General features: G+C 40.7%; 1 protein-coding gene across 4 annotated transcripts; it reads left to right on the forward strand.

Annotated features, from left to right (window-relative positions):
• The first annotated feature begins 5,172 nt into the window (after positions 1 to 5,172).
• Positions 5,173 to 20,843, forward strand: CCDC126 (coiled-coil domain containing 126). 4 transcript variants are annotated; one of them, XM_065051317.1, is made up of 4 exons: positions 5,173 to 5,313; positions 16,518 to 16,651; positions 17,267 to 17,677; positions 19,224 to 20,843. In XM_065051317.1, exons 3-4 carry the CDS (start codon positions 17,440 to 17,442, stop codon positions 19,403 to 19,405), a joined length of 420 nt encoding a protein of 139 aa, XP_064907389.1. In that variant the 5' UTR covers positions 5,173 to 5,313; positions 16,518 to 16,651; positions 17,267 to 17,439; the 3' UTR covers positions 19,406 to 20,843. The 4 variants fall into 4 exon arrangements, with proteins under 4 accessions (XP_064907389.1, XP_064907390.1, XP_005510977.1 ...); XM_065051318.1 differs by having other exon boundaries at positions 5,195 to 5,294; XM_005510920.3 differs by lacking the exon at positions 5,173 to 5,313 and adding an exon at positions 14,327 to 15,822.
• Positions 20,844 to 21,051: the final 208 nt, after the last annotated feature.

Here is a 21,051-nt window from a genome sequence, read left to right on the forward strand (position 1 = left end):
TTTTTTATGGCAAAAGGTTAATGTGCGAGGCTGAGAGGCTGCTTTTATTGTACGCGTTTGAAAATGAACCCGTGTGATTCAGTCATGAACGCTTGCAGGAAACAAAGGCCTAAATTTTCAGTTGCAGCCTGGAGAATTGCCTGTCAACCAGAATTTTGCTGAAGGGCTGATCTCTGCTCAGCCACATCGCAAGGGTGTCCCTGTTCCTGTTAGATCCTGTGTGTTTTTGGCACTTCTTCCTCCAGCGCGCACTAATAACTGCAGCAGCCCGCACCTTGCAGGCAGCAGAGGCTCAGCACCAAGGCCAAATGGGTAGTTCCTGAGGTTAGAAAATTTCCAAAGATGACAAACCAGCTAGACTTGCTCTGCCTACACTAAAAAGCCAAGAGAGAAGATGAAGGTGAATGGCCAGCAGCTGAAGATGGCCCTTTCCATGAGCAGTGCCCACTTCCCTTTCCCAGCCTCTTGGCAGCAGCAGTAGCAGAAAGCTCAGCCGCTGCTCTGTGCCCCAGCTCAGCATCTTCCCCATACTTCTCCAGGGGCGAGACTTTCCCTTCGTGGCTGGGAAGCTGTTCTGCCCAAATTTCTGCACTGGCTGGGTCTGGTTACATTCAGTTCAGCACAGTTGTAATCAAGGACTGACCAGCTGAGCTGAGCGCTCATGTGAGTGAGTATTCCCAAAAAGGAATGAGGAGCTCTGAGCGTGATTCACAGGCAGGAGGTGTTTTCCTACAAGTCAAGCCTCATTGCTACGTGAAGCACAATCCTGGGGCTTAGCTCCAGTCCAATGGCAGTGCCCATGGCACTTGTTCTTCCACAGCCTGTGACGTTGGGTTTCCAACAGCTGCTGGGGAGCATGGCCCCACTGGCAAAGAATCCACACGGAGAAGCCATATTCATGCTGCCCATCCACACGCAGTTCGATCCACAGCTTGAAGTTGCAACAGAGCCTTGACACACGCTCATCTTTATGGAAATGGTTCATGTTGCTGTCCACCTGGACCATAAATGATCTCGACTATTTCTTGAGTCCGTTGTAAATGGAAGGCTGGAACTGGACATGCCAGACTTTTCTCCTTTTGCTTGGTAAATAAGAAGTAAATAATCAAAGAGAAAATTAACTCACAATGGTAAAGAGGGCAATATTGGGGAAAGATCTTCCTTGTCCCCTAGGTTTGCAAAGATTTCATGTTCTTGCATGTCATTTACTTCAAAAGTTTTAGTCAATTCCTTAGCCAGTTCTTGTTTAATTACAATTACATTTTCATTCCTAGGAGGCTAGCCTGAATTTTAGCCTCTGTTGATGCTGCATTTTCCAAAAGTCAGTCTGAATCCATGTCGTAGTTTCTGTTTTATACCAGCTCTACTCCATTCAGCTCCAGTAGATAGATTTGCTCATCTCCCTTTTCAAGTGTAACTTATTAATAAAGAACTTATTCTACCGCAAGATTGCATACTGTTCTGGTGTAATCTGATTCTGATACTAGCTGATGTTACCTATTATTTAACTCCAGGAACAAAAGGGAACAAGCATGAAGGTCATGCTTAAATTCTGAGAGGAAAATGCTTACCAGTCTTCTACCATAATGTAGATCACTTAAAAAAACGGAATATGAACCTATTGCAAAAAAATAATGATTACACACACAAAACAAAACAAAACAAAAGTGGGGGAGGGAGGGAAAAGGTAATGAGAAGAACATAGGACAAGAATATACTTTTTGTTAACATGTACATATACAAGATCTATCTACAGCCCACATTTTGAAAGCAGCTCCTGAGAGTTACAGTAATATTGGTGCACGTATTCAAGATATTTGCATTATTCCAGCAGGATTCTTTTTTATCGCTGTGATACTAAAATATTCTGGCAATTAAATCTAAAATAGAAATAGCAGTCACTGATACAAATACCCATTTTTAAAAAGTTTAACCAAGTTTACATTTTAAATTGAAAACTACTAGTTTTCTTCACTGTTTTTCCATAACTCTTCTGCATTGTTCTCTACAATAACTTCACCACAGTTTCCTCGAATATAAAGACAATAATTATTTGATATGGCATTTCAACTTTCACTATTTATTAATTGGTAAAACTGCAAAGATGATCTGTGTCTTTAGGAGCATCTCTGCTCTACACTGACATCACATAATTTTATGTACTTTAAGCATACCTTATGGAGGTTTTAAAGCAATATTAATACACTGTTATAATATACTTTTAGCTATAATGTAGTAGTGAATATACAGTATTCACAGTTTGGGGAAAAATGTACTTTGGGGGGGAAATGGGCTCCAATCAGACCTATTCCTTAAGATGAAAGTGTATAAACTACTGGTAAGGGATCAGGAAGAGAGAAAAATAGGAGTGGCAGTAGGGTGAGTAGAAGGTTGCATATATTCTTATCTAAGTATACAGAGCAGAGGATTAATCGGTTAAGTAGGAAGGCAGCAGGTACACTAATCACAAAGCATATTCATCAGAGTGCTGTTCTCTAGCCATTACCATTAAGCAGTTTAAATGTATCATGACAGAGGACATTCTTAATACATATTTGCGAAGGACAGAGCAATAGCTATGCAAATTAGTGTCAGAAGGGCAGTCTTCAGATAGTGACTAGCACAGGAAAGGAGCAAAGATAACACTGCAGCAGCAACCTATTTTTTCTTTTTCGCATTGTGAAAAATAATACAGAGCAGTACTCCCACATTCCTGGGCTTTTATCTATCTTTGAAATGAGCTTACTACCCATAAATATGAGGACCATGTAAACGGTGTTAATATTTTCATATGTTACTGAGGAGAGAAAAGGTGCTTGATATTGTTTTGTGGTATAGTTTTTACCACATATCTTGGATAAGGAGAAAAAGCATCACATAATATTGTGAGGTGCACACTCATGAAAGATGACCCAATACATGAGGCCTTCAGGCAAGAGGAATTAAGAACATTATTAATAGTTGAGAGTTCCTGTCAACAGAGGGTACATTTATAACAGATACAGATTTCTTAATACAATTTTCTGACCTCCACAAGCAAATCTTCCTGTGATTACTCCATTGACAGATTTCCCTTTCCCTAGTAATCTCTAAATACCACATAAATTATATTTGCAAAGATGTTACAGCTGTTCACTGCATGTCTGTGAAAATAAAGGATTAATCACTGAGCAAATAGTACAGTAATAAATGACAGTAAATAGCTGCAGTCCATTTGCTATGTGAACTCCATTTCAGACCATCTGGTTTTGATCTTTTCAAGGAGAAATCTTCACAAGAAAATACCCACAGAAACTGTTGAGGTTGTTCTGCTTTAGAATATACGTCTATCAATAATTTTATTGGTGCTGCATGATACACGGTCTGTTCACTCAAAAGCTTACTTATCAAGTTATTTTTATTTTTAATTTTTTTTTGCCTGTCCTCGTTCAACACTGCGTAATTTAGCAGAAGACTTTTGTCCATGGGATGGATTGCATAATCAAATAAAAATATCAGTCCTTTGATGCAGCTTCTTCTGAATTCTCTGTGGGAATACAGCCCACAGTATTCAGTTCAAAAATTGCCTAATTATCTCGAATTTAAAGAATGAACACAAATATTTTCCAGAAAGAAAAGAAACATTTCAAAAAAATATTTCACAAGACTCTGAAATAAGGGACTACAAACTACAAAAGTTTCATATGCAACTGATTGACTGGCTGACATGATACCGCCTGCCAACACTTTTGTCTGTCTACTTAGGTCTAGGCCACTAACCCCTCTGATGTGTCAATATCCCTTTTTCTGTTAGACCAGTGGATTTAAATGCTTGCTTTTCCTGCATCTAATCCATGCAGAAAAGGTTGAAAACCAGACAGGAGCCAGGCAGCCTCTGCTACACACTAGAAAGGAGGGAAAGCTGCAGGGCAGGTGTGGAGGTACGGATGGGCAGGTGGAGTGGTGACAGGATCAGCAAGCTGCCAGGACAACACTTGCTGTGCCTGTGTTTATTTTACAGAGGATGCAATATTGCAAGCAGAACCTTCCCCTACATTCACCTGCAACATCTGCCCTGTAACTGGTACCTCAGCTTGTCTATGTAGGGACAATCCTGAAGGGATCGAGCTGGGGTGAACAACAGATACTCCTGGTGGTTAGCAACACTGCAGCTGTTGAACACAGCCTTATGTTTACCTTTAGTTAGCTGATACTGACTTTATTTAAATATCACCTGGCAGGAAAAGCCTGAGCCTACTTGCACAGTCCTATACCCAGAATGGATTTAATTTGCGGTGGGAGTTTAAGTACTGTCCAAGCCACGAACGGTGCAGCTTGTGCAGCTGCGGATTACAAGACCGAGAGTACGGACGAGTCCCAGCTTCACACCTGAAGGACGGCACTCACTCCCGGGGCCACTGTCAACATGCGTTTCGGCCGTTAGAGGGCAGAAACGAGACCTTTCCTGGTTTGTACTTCTGAAGGCAATCTTTTATGGATGTCCCTGGAAGTGGCGGCCACGGCCAGGCAGCTTCCCGGCTTCCCCGGGGGTTCCTATCTGGAAAAGGAGGGTGAGTGTTTCCAGGAAGGACCGCTACGCCTGCGGTTACCTGCCTCCCGCCCGGCCCGCACAGCGCCTGCAGCGTTCCCCGACAACGTGCCCTGCAGGCAAAGACCCTGCGACCTGCCCTCCTGGCCCCAAGCGAGGGGTGACCTCATTCACGTTTATGAATATATAAAGGGTGAGTGTCACGAGGATGGAGCCAGGCTCTTCTCAGTGACAACCCATGGTAGGACAAGGGGCAATGGGTACAAACTGGAACACGGGAGATTCCATTTAAATTTGAGAAGAAACTTCGCAGTGAGGGTGACAGAGCACTGAACAGGCTGCCCAGGGGGGTTGTGGAGTCTCCTTCTCTGGAGACATTCAAAACCCGCCTGGACACATTCCTGTGGAACCTCATCTAGGTGTTCCTGCTTTGGTGGGGGGATTGGACTAGATGATCTTTCGAGGTCCCTCCCAATCCCTGACATTCTGTGATTCCGTGAGGCGCGGCGCCCGCAGGGGCAGCGGTGATTACCGGCGGTTGCCGGCCAAGCCGCCGCTGCTCACGCTCCCGCCTCTCCCGCACGGCGCCGCCAGGGGGCGTGCCGAGAGGGGCGGACACGCCCACGCATGCGCGGCTGGCAGCGCGGAGGGCGGGGCGTTGCGGCAGCGGTCCCGACCGGGACGGGCTGGGGGGGAAGAAAGGGCGGGGTCTCAGGTGGTGCGTCGCGAGGCGGGCGGAAGCGGAGCGAGCGGCGCCTGTCAGACGGTGCGGGCCGGGAGCGGAGGTAGCGCGGGGCTGCTGGGGGCTCACCCGGGCGGCACGTCGGAGCGGGGGATGGGAGAGCGGTGCCCTGCGGCTGGGGAAAGGGCGAGGAAGGGCTTTCAGCTGCGTGGGGGCGGTGTGAGGGTGGCGGAGGCCCGGCAGTCTGCGTGGGGAGTCGGGGCGGCTCTCCCGGGCGGGGGTGCGGGGTGGCGAGTCGGGAGCCGGGTGGCTGCCGGCTGGCTGCAAACTCAGGTTTTCACCTGGCCCGAGCGCCCCGCTGTGTTATCCCCCTCAGGCTTGCCCCCCTGCCGCGGGTCAGGCTTATCTTCCCTCTGGCCTCGCGCCCCCCCGCCGGCATTCGTGCAGCCGCCAGGTCCCCCTCCTGCAGCCTTCCCCCGCGTGTCCGTGTGCGGCGGGTCGCGCTGCTGTGTGCATGGGCTCCGGGTGGTCCCTGCGGGCCGGGCTCCTCTGGGCTCCACCAGCCCTGCTCCCCGAGCTGGCGGCGGTGCGAGCGCAGGCCCCGCTCCCAGAGCCGGGCCGTGGTGTGCGCTGCTGCCCGCCCGGGATCCGTGTTCCCGCGGGTGGGTAACTGTGATGTGGTGTCCTGGGGGGCTGAGGAAGCAGTGAAGGAAACAAGGTTTTCCTGTTTTCCTTCTTCACTTGTAGTGGCCTTCTTGTCATAAGCTGTGACTGCAGTGACTCTGCAAGACTGATGTCTTTCTTGTGCTGTAAGGATGTAACTTTGGAAGAGGCAAACCGTCCTTAGGGTGATGTGATGGAACTAAAGAAGGAAGATTTTTTTTTTAATTCGTATTCAAGCAAAGGCAGGATCCTTAATAATGTTAGTTTAAGTGATCATCTGGCACTAAAAAGTTTGCAAAAAAAAAGGGCAAAACATTTGTTTTAACTATAATATGTATTATATTTTATATATACTTAGTTATATGAAACTTTCTGACAGCAAGAGCTGTGGAATAATTCTTCCTTCTTACAGTATAATAAAAATACTTTTATAGGTAATATCTGAAGATATTTTAACTACATTTTAAATTTTCCATTAAGTTTATTTTTGTAAATATTTATAGCATACTACTATCTCTAACTCATATCTGTAGGTCTGTTAATCATTCATTATTAATAAACTTACTTTTCCATTTCGTAATCTAACATGGTAGCATCGTGTAAATTCTCTTTTATGTATCTTGTCATCTAAAAGATACTGACAGCTTGACTGGAGTGTAATTATGCGTTTGTGTGCCACAAAGCAAAGCCGAGGGAAATTTTATTCCACCCTATGACATGATGTGGAGTTTCTGCAGTGCAGTTTAGATCAAGTTAACAACTGGGGGTTTTGTTGTTTTGCGCCCTCAGCAGGTGAATTGGGGGGGCAGGTTTTCACTGTGAAAAGTGAACTTTGTAGGAACTGTGACTTTTAATATTTATTTTTTTTTTATAGCACCTTCAGAATGTGAACATGCTGAACATAATAGCTGAGCATGCATGTGATTTGTTTTAATTGTAATGTAGTGTTTATTTTGGAGCGAATGTCATGAATTGCTGTTTCACTGTTATGAGAATATCAAAGAAAGGAGACAATATGAAGGTGATAGCAATATATTATAAGTAGCGTCTTGTTCTAGTGTCAGAAGAGGAGCGATGGCAGTTTTAGATCAAATGTGGAAATTTATAATACCTTTGTTCCCATTTTGACTGCTGGAGATACCCATGTGTATAAAGCCTAGATTTTTTCTGTCCTCTTTTTGTTATTTTATGTGTTACAATATATAATTGTTTAATAATTCATGTTAGGTACTTGAGAACTCCAGAGGATTATGCAATTACGCTGGAATTCCTTTAGTCTAGTAAACAGGTCTTTTTGCTAAAGCTTTTACAGTTAGAAATAAAGCTGTTTCCTTTACTTTTTTTTTTTTTTTTTCCCTTAAAGCTTTTGTGGTCTCTTCTTTTAGAGACCTCTTTTGGCTTTTAGCTTCTCGAAGGAGGCATTTCACAGAATCGACTGGGTTGGAAAAGACCTCAGAGATCATCGAGTCCAACCCTTGGTCCAACTCTAGTCCGTTTACTAGATCATGGCACTAAGTGCCATGTCCAATCTCAGTTTAAAAACCTCCAGGGACGGCGAGTCCACTACCTCCCTGGGCAGCCATTCCAATGCCTGATCACTCTCTCTGTAAAGAATTTCTTTCTAATATCCAGCCTAAATTTCCCCTGGCAGAGTTTAAGCCCATGCCCCCTTGTCCTGTTGCTAACTGCCTGGGAGAAGAGACCAATCCCCATCTGGCTATAACTTCCCTTCAGGTAGTTACAGAGAGTGATGAGGTCACCTCTAAGCCTCCTCTTCTCTAGACTAAACAACCCCATCTCCCTCAGCCTCTCCTCATAAGTCTTATGTTCAAGTCCCTTCACCAGTCGTGTTGCTCTTCTCTGGACCCGCTCCAGCACTTCAATGTCTTTCCTGAACTGAGGGGCCCAGAACTGAACACAATACTCCAGGTGTGGCCTCACCAATGCAGAGTACAGGGGAAGGATCACTTCCCTTGTCCTGCTGACCACGCTGTTTTTGATACAGGACAGGATACCGTTGGCCTTCTTGGCCACCTGGGCACACTGTTGGCTCATGTTGAGCTTCCTGTCAATTAGTACCCCCAGGTCCCTTTCTGTCTGACTGCTCTCCAGCCACTCTGTGCCCAGCCTGTAGCGCTGCAGGGGGTTGTTGTGACCAAAGTGCAGCTAATCACATATCATGATTTAGCTTGGGGCTTGGATGTCATTTAACTGCTAAAAGTAAAATATTTCCCCTGGAGTTCCTGATCACTTGTACCTTTTCCAGGAATGGTTAAGGGCACTCATTCTTGCATCGTGCCCAAACTGTAAGTAGGATAAATGCATGCTGTCAGCTTAAATTGTCAGCCATGTAGTCAACATTATCGGAAGACCAGTAAGTGACAAAAATAGCCATCGAATTGTTTCCAGTAGCTGTCAAAAATCTGTGGAGCTCGGTCATTCAAATGAACATGTTTTGTGCTGGTATAGGCTTACTGCTAAAATGTACTTTATGTGGTATTTGTTATTTGACAAGCTCTTTCACCTGTGGTTGAAAACTTGTACCATTAGGTGGGCTGGTTTTCCTCAACTCAGCATTAATAATAGTCTGCTAAATTTTCTTTTATGATTGTCAACTTTACAAAAAATTATATATTACGATTTGCCTTTGCAATTTAAAAGATTAATTTTGGGATTGCTCAGAACTAAATGGGTACTTTACCTGCATTAAACAAGGTCTAGACTAGAGGTCTAAACAAGAGGACTTAAAACTTATTCAATTGGTATTAGTATCTTCAGTAATAACAAAGAAATAAGAAGCTACCGTGACATAAATAATCCAATTAAATTTCTGGGTACCTTCTACTTAATTTCAACAATAAATTATTTTGCAGTGCATACCACTGTGGCGCTATGGTTAACTACTGTCTGTCATAACCCTTACTATGCTAAGATAAACTGACAAGTCAATCTAGAAATAATAAAAGATGTAGAAGAAAAGAACTTATCTACATTTAACATTGCCTCCAGTGTTTTTTTTCTGAGATCTTCAACTAGATCAGCCTTCTGGGAGTGAGTGTGAATCTGAGGCCCGATCTGTATTGTAGTTTTACCACTGAAACATACTTTTGGTGCACACCTTGCACACATCCATAGTCACTGTACCTCATCTTCTGTCATAACTTGCACACATCCATAGTCAGGGTACCTCATGTTCTGTCATAACTGTGGTTCTTAGGAATCAGGGTCCTTCTATGACCTGAATAGCAGCAGTGAAGCATAAAGAAACCATAAAGAAAAGTGTCACAGATGAAATGGAATGAAACTGAGATTCTTTATTTATTTATTTTTTTCTCTTAAGAAGCTGCTCCAGACATGTAGAAACGTTTTGAAGCCCACATGGACCTAGTGAGAGCAGGGGAACTTCAGCAAGTATAATATACTGTCCCTATTGATATCTGCTCTCTTTAATTTTCTTCACAACCCTTGCCAAGTCATTTCCCCTCTCAAAATCTTGAATCTTGGCTGACTGCCCACAGTCAAGGAACAAAGAATTTCTGGTTTTAAATAGTTAATTTTAAAAGCATTCACTGACAGTAGCAGGCAAACTAAAGGGGGGGAGTTCTTAAAAAAAGCCGGGATACTTTAAGGTACAAAGAAGTACTCAAGCAGACTCCTTAGACATGCAAAATCAGAACAATTGTTGGCAGAAAGTGTAAAATAAAAACAATATGAATAGGGCTATATGCATTCAAAATAGAAACAAGTCACTGGTATTTCTAAAATACTGAAACACAAAAGGTAATCTAGTGCCTGAGCACTTGGATGAATTTATACCAGAGGCACCATAAACTTTATGTGTGAGTTTTCAAGTGGGTTTGCTTTTAACTCACAGTCTAGCTACTGTTCTTAGAAGCCTGTAGGAGACAAATCTGTTGTGGTTTAAGATATGTCTGAGGTAGTGGCAGCAGCTGGTCAGCAGTGGTGGTATCTCTCTGCTTGGTGAGCTATGACGTCCTTTGGCTACACTGAGAGACAAGGACTGGAAGGACCATACAAGGAGATTTTCTTCTTTGTTGCAGCACTGTAGAAGCACAGGTGTTACTGGTAGTTGCTTACCCAGTTTTGCTGCTCCCATAAACCTAATATCTTTCTATTAAATCACTCAGCATATCCATTAAAGGTATTTCCCAAAAGTCATGGTAGCAATAAGTCAAAGGAATAATTTTTTGTTGTTTCAGTGTTCCTTCATCACTGCAAGTCTAGGGCATGCAGAGGCAGGGCATGGAGGAACATACGCTGTGGGAGAAGGTGTAAAGATAGATGTCCTGGAAAAGACACCAAGTGCTTATCAGACTCCTTTGGCAGTGCATTCCAAAAGTTGTGGAGATCTGTTAAAACCCGCAGTCCAGCAGCCGTCATACTGATAGGGTGACTTTTTTTTTTTCCAAAAATATGCATTTTCACCTGTTCTTAAGATGTCACTGTGCTGTATAGTGCTGTTCTTTTCACTTGAGCCTAGCAGGTATTAATATTAAATCCCTCTTCTATTGACTGATCTATGATGCAGTCTTGAAAGAGCCTCAAGTCTTGTCAGCACACAGGTACAGCATTTTGATGGACTGTGTCAGGTGTTGCTGAGGTTTTGACAATGGGGTATCCTTCTCTTTTCCCTCTCTGCTGGTGACATTTTTCTGTTGACCAAATTTTACAGCAACAATGATGGGAATCCTTAACATGCTGAGGGTTGATTAATGTCAATGTCAAAAGACATCTCAAATATGCTTTCACTTCTCTGAGGACAAAAATTACTGTTAATTATTTGCTTCTTAGTAGAATATTCTGTTCTTTTACGGTGTTCTGCAGCTGTCTGAGTGAACCTGGGAGCCAAAGGGCAGTGTTGATCCGCAGATGTCACCAGCGTCAATGTGCCAGTACAGGGAAATGGTTTTATTGGTGTCTATTCAAGAGCTTATGTGCTCTTAAAAATATGAAGAGTGTGATTCTTCCTTGGGTACTGGTTTCATATATGAATGATTTGGATAACATGATTTGTTCAAGGGGGTTTGTGTTATGTATGGAAAGGGAGAACTGAAGTTTCTGTGTATTGCCAGGAAATGTCCTGTGTAATGGGATGTACTTAATTTCTTTGGGCACTTATTTGTCCGCTGCACCTCATGCAGATTCTTTTTCATGCTGCCAAACCGACAGCCATCTAAGACTGCAAATTACTACAATGGAAATGTCATTTTTGGTGTTCCAAAAAGTCTCAGCATGTAGCTCCTGGGCTTCTAGGTGCTTATTTCTTTGTCCTTGTGTTCAAAGGTTAATTGTCTAGTGAATATGTTCCGTGCTTTTTGTGTGTGTGTGTGAGTCATTCTTTAGACTTCCCATTTTCATTGCTGCACTGCAACTGCACTGATAGGTTTCCAAATAACCTAGAACTAGACTGTTTCCTCCTGCTCTTGGAATGGTCAGCGCGATGTCTGTCAGCTGAGTGACTGTGATGCTTAAAGTTTTCTGTTGGAGAGTCAGAAAACAAAAGATTTTGGACATCACAGAGGTAAATGGGCAGGGGGAGCACACTCGAAATAGATGCAAAAAAGAAAACTAATAGGACAGAGATGGTAGAACTCTGGAAATATTTCAATGCCTTGTGATTTTTGTTGTCTTGAAATGTTTGTTGGCTATTGCAGTGAGGTGTCACTGTGCCTGTTTACAGCACAGCTTATTGTTTACTAATGCAGTACCTTCACTGTACTGAGAGATGTTTGCTGCCATGAAGTTAATAGAAATTTCTCATATAGATGTAATTTTAGTATGTTTATGAAATTTAAAGGATTTCAAATCAACTTGTTATGCTCCCACTGAGATTGTACTAAACTCTAATTTTGTACTGTAGATTTATAGCAATTATCAATGTCAGCTTTTATTTGTACTGTCCTAATTTCTGTCTGCAGTCTGTTCTGTTACAGTATTTTTTTCCCCTTCTGCTAGTTGGATGCAGTCTCCTATGACTATGTCTGACATTTTATTTTTTTAATCTCTGTCTTGGTAAATCACTTAATGTACTTATACAGTTAATATAACAATTGGTTGCAAAGCCAGACTTGCTTTTGAATTCGCTGTGTCATGTTGTTGGTGATCATAATTTGGCAGTGAGAAACAGATAAGTATTATGGCATAAAATTCCCATTTATTGAGTCTACTTCTTTACTATATTAGTTCATTAGAAACCTGCATAGGTCTCTAGGGTATCACTGAGGAGCTACTGCCTCAGTATTTGGCATTCTATATTTCAGAATATAAAACCAAAGAGGTTACTTTATTGAACTGTATGTTAACAATACTGTTTTCAGTGCATTTTTCTTGGCTTTACTTTAGAGTCTTTTTGATCCTTGAATGGAATGGAATGGAATTCTCAGGCTTCTGTTTTCTCTGTTCTTCACCTCCTGTTGACTCTGTTTTGTTAGTTTTTTTCTAAAACTGCTTACTAATAACTACCAAAACCACCTGATGGGATTGCTCCTTTCTTTTTCTCTTATAAATAATCCTCCTCATATGTCTTGTACATTTTTCAAACTAGCGGGTACACACTGTCTCTGCAGCACAGTGTTAAGTTTGCCCTGTTGATGCGGATAACCTCTTCTAGTGGTTTAGGAAGGCTGGGATCGCTCAGGCAGGCTATAAAAATGATGATGAGTATGTACTGGTCTTTCATGATACCCTGAGATTGTTTAAGAAGATGTATGAAGCATTCTTTTGTTTTACAGACTTGCGTTTGTTTGTGTTGTACACGAATATAATCTCTGTGTTTTGCTGGGAGTAAGGAAAGCAGAATCTGAGGAAAACTTTGCAACAAAATTCAAGTACGATGTTTTGTAAGTGTGGCATGATTTCCGTGGAGAAGGGTCAGTATTCAAACCAAAGTCCAATGCTGCTGTTTAGATAAATAGCATCAGAGATACCAGAACTTTGCTTTATTATGGAACATATAATGGGTTTTCTGTTGCTTTTTCTTTGGCCGTTGTTCCTTTTGTTTCATGTACTTGATCATATAATTTATACATGACTGATGTTGGAACACAGCTCAGAGGATAGAGACACGATTTTATTTTGGAGAGGGTGAGTGCCTTAGTTCGTTGCTGTCATTGCCAGATGTATGTCAGTGGTTGCTGTGGTACCACTGGACAATGTTAAATCCATGTTGGCAATGCATTTGGCTTTGGCAATACATTTCTTAGACAACCAGCAGTGGCAACAGTGAAGAAAACCAAACTTTTTCTATGTGAAAGGCAAACCTAGTCTCAGATCCTCTATTCAGGAATTGCTTGTAGTTCCAAGTTCTAATGTTGCCCCTGGCTTGAGCTTGCCATTTTTGGAATTAGTTAGATATGCATGTTGGTTTTTCAAGAACTTCGAAAAATTGTGGCTGAAATTAGTCACTCAAGGCTGCCTATTGAAAGGATTATCAGGAAGATATTCTGTCGTGGATTCTTGGATTGATGTTTTGCCAGCACAGTCAGGTCAGGAGTTTTGTTCGATTTGGTTTTGTTTTAGTTGTTGTTGGTTTTGTGTTTTGTTTCCTTCTTTCTTTGTTGTTGTGGTTTTGTTTGGTAAAATCTGGGTTGGGGTTTTGTGTGTGTGTGCATTTGTTTGGGTCGTTGGTTGTTTTTGTTGTTTTCCTTTCTCTCCTCAGACTTTCAAATTTTGTCCTGGCTGTACTCCTTCATCTTCATGGTTGTCATCCTTTTGTCTCAGTCTCTATGATTAGGGATGGTAGGAATTCCAACAGGGCATAGCTCTGAAGTGCCTTTTTCCCTACTGCTCTGTGCAGTGCTTGGACCTCCTTTGCCATCAAAGCCTTTCAGCTGCGGTTGGGAGAATAGAGAGCCTGGGTTCCTCCCTGGGCTGAGGGTGTGTGAGGCAGGAGGTCTCAGCTTCCCTTCTCCCCTGCGCTTCGAGGGGTGAGGAAGGAGGAGTTGGGAGAATGAGGGGGGAGAAGAAAGATCAGAAGAAACAGTGTTCCTTCTTGCATGTATGCTGTTATCTCATGGGATATTACCTCCAAATTAATGAAAATAAAGGTCCATTGTGAGTACAAGTTTTTTTTCAACTATAATGTCCATGTAGGGAAGCACTGACTGTTCAGGGCAACAGCGGTGAAAAATATTCCAATCCACCCATCTTATTTATTGTGCTATTTTCTTCCTGATACATATACCTGCTACTCTGATGCCCTTTTTTCCTACCTGAAAATCACATGGGTATAAGCTTGCTTTTTTTGTTGGTTTTGGTTTGGTTTGGTGTGGATTTCTTTGTTGTTGTTTTTCATTTGTTATTTTTTGTTTTGTTGTTGTTGGGTTTTGGTTGTTGTTTTTTTGGGGGGGGGGGGGGGTGGGGGAGTGGGGAGGCGTGTTGGTTGTGTTATTGTGGCCCCTCTTTCCACCCCTCTTTCCTCCCCCACACTGTGTAATCTCAGAAGGCTCTTGCAAGGAGTGTTAGGGGTCACTAGAAGTACATGCTTGAGGAAGAAAGAGGAGACCAAACCTCCAGAAGTCTGAAATTATACTGGAATTCATTAAGGGGGAACAGCCTCTAGAAATGCCCAGGAAAAGTGACAAGTACAAATAGTTCCTTTCATTTTGGTGCACTTGACTCCCAGTCTCTTTGCCCAGAGTCAGTATTTGGGTGTCAGGCCCTCTGCCCAGCAGGTGAAGTCCTTGATTTCTGTTGGTTTCAGCCATCAGCGTGTGCGCTGTGAATCACATTTACATGGCAAAGCCTCAGTCTTCAATTCCTGCTGCTTCTTGGCGGGAGTTTATTCAATCTGTTCCATTTGGCTGAGACTCTTATCCTGGCTTGTGGTCTTATTTACAGCGTGATGGCAGAGTTATTTCCACTCCAAAGCTCTGTAGTGATATTGTCCAAATGCTTCGGGATGAGATATGGCTGGAGATCTGCAGGGAGCTGAACTTAATTTAAATTCTGCAGGAGCTATCTGTTACTTTCAGCCATTTAAAAAATAATATAAAATGTAGACTTTGGGAATGGGGGTTGAAACTTGTGGTCTCTCCTTGAGAGACACTGTCTGGTCTTCTGAGCCATCACGTGAATACATTATTTCTGGACCTCATATGTAAATGTTTTCCATCATATTGATACTGTTCAGGGAATATGTAGATGCATAATGATGTAGGTGCAGTTTATGCTTTAAAATCTGAATGCAGAACCGTGGATTTGGCAAAGAGCCAAGGAAAAGAAGTTTTGGTTCGCTCATGTTCAGGGAGGAACTGTTTCAGGAAATCTTGAACTACACAGCTCCAAATATTCATGCTGATACTGTAGAATACAAGCTTTAATTGTTTTCTCTTATTTTTGCACTTAAGACAAATCAGTGTCTTAAAACATTTTTTTGGGAGGACAAGCATGTTCTTTGAACAAAGTACATTCCACTGAATTTCCAGTGGGATTTCAAAGTATTGCGTGTTGGCTATTTGTCCATGTGCACAGTTATATACCACAATTAAGGTGAAGTACGCTATTCCTCATTCAGTGACTTGTGATGAACCACTTACTTTTGCTGTTGGGTGTACTAATGTAAGATTTGGTTCGTTTGTTTGTTTAATGTACTGGCAGTTACTGCAGGACATTTTACATGCAATAAGGTACTTTACTCTGACTTTGGTGTCCAAGTCCTAATATTGCCCCTGCCTTGGCTTGATCATTTTCAGGATAATTTAGATATGCATGTTGATTTTACAGTGCTTTATAAATTTGTCACCTGAATCAGTCCTGTTTGGCTGCCTGTTGAGAGGATTATCTGAAGAGTGAAGGTGGAGGGTGATCGAGAAGCACAACTCGAACACGGCTGGCGGTGGCACTTGTGTTTGCCACAGACCGTGGTGTGTTGGCATAAGGCCAGTTGGACTGGTCAGCACAGATGATGAAGAATACTGTGGAGGTGGAGGTAAATTTAGAGTAGTGCTTAGCAGGATAAGAAATTTGGTCTCAATATTCTAATAAAAACAGAGACCTAAGTACCACTACAGAAAGTCTGTTAGAGAACTCTACTAAATGTGTGACGTTAGTCTGAAAAGCACTCATGTCAAGTAATACAAGGGGAAGAAAGGAGAATAACAGGGAAAACGTAACTACTATGTAGAATGAGTAGCTTTATCCAGACTGTGTTAAATAAAAGAAACTATCTCACAATGAAGTATTGAATAATTGGAGTAGTTTCAGAGGTGGCCGAAAAATGAGAAATAAGGGGTATGCACATGCAAAGAGACTGGAAAGATCGGATTTCACTGGGCACAGAAGATGAAGAGGAGAATGAGACAGATGTAAATATGTATGTGTATATACATATATGATGAATCTGTCACTGTCTTATAACACAAGAAGAGGGACACATTTCAGTGACGTTACTACCAAGTTTTTTTTAAAGTATGTTGAGATCAGTTATTTGGCATTCACATGTATGCAATTATAATAAAATGGAAATGGATTCTTTGATTTTTCCCTAACAAGCGTGATGCTAGTTTAAAAAATGTATTTCTGTTTTAAAAGCATGTGGCTCGAAGTCCTCAACTTCAGCCACTCTGTGTGAAAATGAAGATCTCTTTAGCCCTGCACTTTGTTTGTTTGTTTTTTCCACTGCAGAGCTCCCTGGAGATGTCTGGCTCATATTGCTCCAAACTGTCTGGACACTTGCTGTGTAACTGCTGAAGCTTTCTTACCATTTGTTTTTTCTCCTGAAGCCTTAATCTACTGAGGGATCGGGACTGGCTGCTGTGGTAAGACTTTCTTGCTAGTGGTAAGACTTTCTTGCTAGTGGTAAGACTTTCTTGCAGTGGTAGTAAAATGCTAGAAGTGCAGTGTGCCCATTCATTTTGGTTTTATTTCTTTCTAATAAAGACCCCAAACCAAAAATCTGAGTGCTTTACAAAACCAGAAGAGGATGATGCCCAACTTCTAAGTAGCTAACCAACCCAGAAACTTTGTTCTGTATTTTTATACGTTTATACTTGCCTTATGCTTCTAAGTGAGGAATAAGAATCAAGTGAATAATTTCACAAGATCTTTTTCTTGTGTGTAGATATATGCATATATCTCCTCAAAATGTTGTGTGTAAGGGTTTTGCAAGTCTCTTCTAGATACTGCATTTTGTTTTAAATGCATTTGGGTTTAATGTCTGTTCAAATTAAGGTATTTAAAATACCAATTTAAAATTGGTAAAAATAATAAGAAGAAACCTTGTAAACAACAAGTGAGATAGAAAGATGACTGCACCTCTAAGCAGATATAGTAAACAGTTGTGGATTATGCAATAATACTGCATTTGAAAACTGGTATTTGTCCTTGATCTCAACAGCTGTAGCAGTTTTGAATAACCATGTGACATTTTACAGATTTCAGGAATCAAGACCAACTAAAACATGAGAAGGTGTATTCAAGATGATCCATCCAGAAGACTTTTCACTTCATAGAAATCTCATTTTTGTTTAATATGTGATATAATTTGAAAAAGCCAAGTTCAATTACTTACCTTGAAATTAAGACACACCTGTGGCCTTCATCAGAAATGTTTCTAACATTTTCAAGAAAAAATATGTCCCAGAAACTGAGTATGTTTTTACTAGTGTTTGGAATCATCTGGGGTTTGATGTTGCTACGCTACACTTTTCAGTATCCAAGACGCCAAAGCAGTGCTGAGTTGCGTGGACAGATATTAGATCTAAGTAGAAGATATGTCAAAGCACTGGCAGAGGAAAATAAAAATGTAATGAATGGTGGCGGTGGAACCTCTATGGCAGGATATGGTAAGAGGAAAAAACCATACTGGCTATTAAAGTATCTTTTTTTCCCCTAAACCGTAAAGTTACACTTTGTTTTCAAAGTCACGTATACTGCTCTTTAAGAGGAAAAAAACTCTGTAGTAATGGATTTTATTTTAGATTATTCACTGAAATTGAAGATTAAGATGTGGTGCAAAATCAAGTAGCAACATGGGATTTTTGTCTTCCAGGCATTTTTTAGATATCTCCAGGTATATGACTGCTGTCACTTATAGGATTAACAGCAACACCGTGGGTTTTTTCTGAATTTAAGCTATCGAGGAATAAGCACATGCTTGGTACAGGGACAAAGTTTTAGATTAACTCACTTCAAGATTCCAGATTCTTCTTGTGCCTCATTGCTAACTTTCTGCTTTTATTTCTTTAATTCTCTTTAAGTAGTAAAAAAGCAGCAGAGAGCAACATACTATTTGAGTTTGCAGTCTTGAGACTGCGAGGCAATTATGAATTCCGTGGAATCTTCCCTTGCTTTAGAAATACCATTAGAGATGAGGCCCTTGTCTCTAGAGCTTTAGTTCTTGCTGCATCATGTCTCTGTCTGATTGACCTGATATACACTCCTAAACAAGAACTAGTTAAATTTGGAGAGAGGGACTGGCCTGAGATTTTTTTTGTTTTCTTTTTTTTTTAAATCTACTACCAGGTTTTAAATTTTATCCGGGTCAGTCTTTTTTTTCGCCTTCATACCTGTGTTTTTCTTCCCCAATATTTGTGGTTAGTGAAGAACTGTTTGGGGGGATGAGGAAGACAGAAAAAGTCTGTGTGTGTTGGAGGGATCTTAACACTTTGTAAAGCCTGTTAAGTTTGTTCCTGTTTTCCAAATCTGAGAGAAGATAGTGATACGAACATTGACAACAGTGTAATTAGTTTTTGTCGAAAGGTCTGTTACTGTTTTTGAGTTGCAGAATATGGGAACTTTTTAGTGTCCTTTCTTGTGTTTTCTAATCAGTATAGGCCTAAATATATGGATTTTTTTCCTGCTTTATAGCTTATGGAAGAAGTGATAAGATACTTTCTCATAGCACTTTTTCTGTGAGATAGATCTGTTATTTAGAGGAAAGCTTTTAAGAGCTCCATTTTTTTTAATGTTGGAAAGTATTTAAATATATTCTGTTGCTGTCCAAGGCTAAAAGGTGGCCTAGCTGGGTATTCTAGTGCTGTTGTCTGGATGATATTTGAAATATTTCCTTTGAATAGACACTAGTCTAATGTTCCAAGTAGTGGTTTTGTTCTTACAATTGAATATTTAATTGGCTTTGTTCACTCTTATGTATAGTTCACTCTTATGTATAGTTCACTGTTATGGTATCTTCTTGGCTTAAAATAACAGAAACAGTATTAAAGAAAAGTCCAGGTATTTTATTCTATACTTCTATACTACTGTGTGCTCTTTCCCAAAAAAATATAGTAGGAAGGGTAGCAAGTCTTAGGATGTGAATATATTGAAATAGCAGTTCTTTTCCATACATAGTAAATAATAGGATCTAATTGTTTTTTCTATTATCTTCAGCTGATCTTAAGAGAACAATTGCTGTTCTTCTGGATGACATCTTACAGCGCCTCATAAAATTGGAAAACAAAGTTGATTACATTGTTGTGAATGGCTCAGCAACAAATACAACTAATGGAACAAGCAATCAGGTGCCAGTAACTTCAAATAAACGTGTGAAGCCAGCGAGCAACATTAGATAGCAAACAAGGCTGCTTTGCTGCATCTATGATACATAATATTTAACATAAGCTTTTTATCTCTGGCTACGACAAAGTGATAGTTGGCTCTAAAAGAAGCATAAACTATTCTGTTATACGATGTGCTGGATCTATGTAGGCCTAACTTATGTGCATAGGTTCTTAAAGCATTATTTCATTGCCTTAGAGCAGTATTGCTGACGTGATCTTTGTTGTCTTTAAAGATATTTTGATATCCTAATTTGATGTAGGATGCCATTGGATAATAACAATAAATGGAAAGCAATGGGGAACTTGTAGGTTTCTAAATATATTTATTTAAGTATAAATATAACATATCTTTTGGATAGGTGAGCAGTATTGTAGTTCATTTTTTTTGTGATCTATGTTAAGCTGAGGTAATTGAGGAAAATGCATTGTTAAACAGATGTTAGAAAATGTGTATACTTATAATATTTTGTTACTCATTTACTAAAACAATATTAAATTAAGGATAGCATTTAAAAAATATGACCCAAAGAATGTCTTTATTTGCACTATCTGTGAGACTAGCTAGAGAGAATTTACTGTATATTTAAAAGAAAATTAATTTTAATAGGAAAACATGCTAGGTAGTAACACTGTCCAGGTATATCTTTACACCTGAGTTAGGGCAGTTAGTTTATCAACAGCAAGTAATAACCTGTGATATCTTAGATTATTATTTCTTACAAAGATATTTAAGTGTATGTATTTTGTAATTGCAGATAAAATTATTTAAGTGATGGAAATAAGTTTTGGATCTGTGAATACTGTTTATTTGTTGCTGTTTCTTTTTAACTTTATAGTACCTTGCAATTTGTGCTAAGTATATAGCATACCATCTCCCTGAATTGCTTTTTTGATCAGGAGGAAAAGCAACGAAGGGAAACCAGGCATCTCTGCATTTAACAGAGATGTGCATACTAGGGGTGTCTTATGGAATGTGTGAGAGCTAAGGTGATGTTTGCCTTAGGTCTCCGTTAGCCTTACAGCGCACTGAGCTGCAGCGTGGATGCACTGGATTTCAAAATGTCACTGAAGTCATATTAAAGAGAAAGTGCCACTGAGCCTGTTTCTTAAATCGTACTGAATGCTGTGGGGGGAGGGAGGGTATGTTACATTCAGGGACTTTTGTCAAAATTGTGCTGTGGGTGGGGTATTGGGGGTAAGTGGGGGTGATGTAATCCTATATTAAGGAAAAAAAACCCATCAGTAAAACTGGAGGTGCTGGATGATATACAATCCAAGGTTATGCGTTTTTTCTTTTATTCCATTTCTGTGCTGATATTCTGGACTATTAAAAAGGAAAATACAGTTACAATCTTAGCATCCAGATATTTTTTTTCTGTTACATTGTGTGTAAACATGCACTCACTTCAATGCAGAAAGAGAAAAATAAATTTTTAATTGTACTTGTAAAGGCTCCTGGTTTGGTTTGGTTTGTTTTTTAACAGTCTTGTCATTCTTGTTACCTGTGCTCTGTGTGTTTCTGGATGGCAAATTGTATGCCTCTGAAGTTTAGTAGTTGTCTGGTATTCTTCCTGCTCAATCACAAAGGTTATTTGCTCTTGAAAGTCTTATGCCCTGATACCTTCCTCAGGTTAGAGGTGAGGGGAGAGAGAATGAAA

Source organism: Columba livia, chromosome 2 (genome assembly GCF_036013475.1).
Source record: "Columba livia isolate bColLiv1 breed racing homer chromosome 2, bColLiv1.pat.W.v2, whole genome shotgun sequence".
NCBI lineage: Eukaryota > Metazoa > Chordata > Aves > Columbiformes > Columbidae > Columba > Columba livia.

Coding starts and splice junctions, on each gene's coding strand:
- CCDC126 (XM_065051317.1), top strand. CDS start 17,440: ATGTTTCTAACATTTTCAAGAAAAAATATGTCCCAGAAACTGAGTATG. Junction 17,678..19,223: donor AACCTCTATGGCAGGATATG/GTAAGAGGAAAA, acceptor TATTATCTTCAG/CTGATCTTAAGAGAACAATT.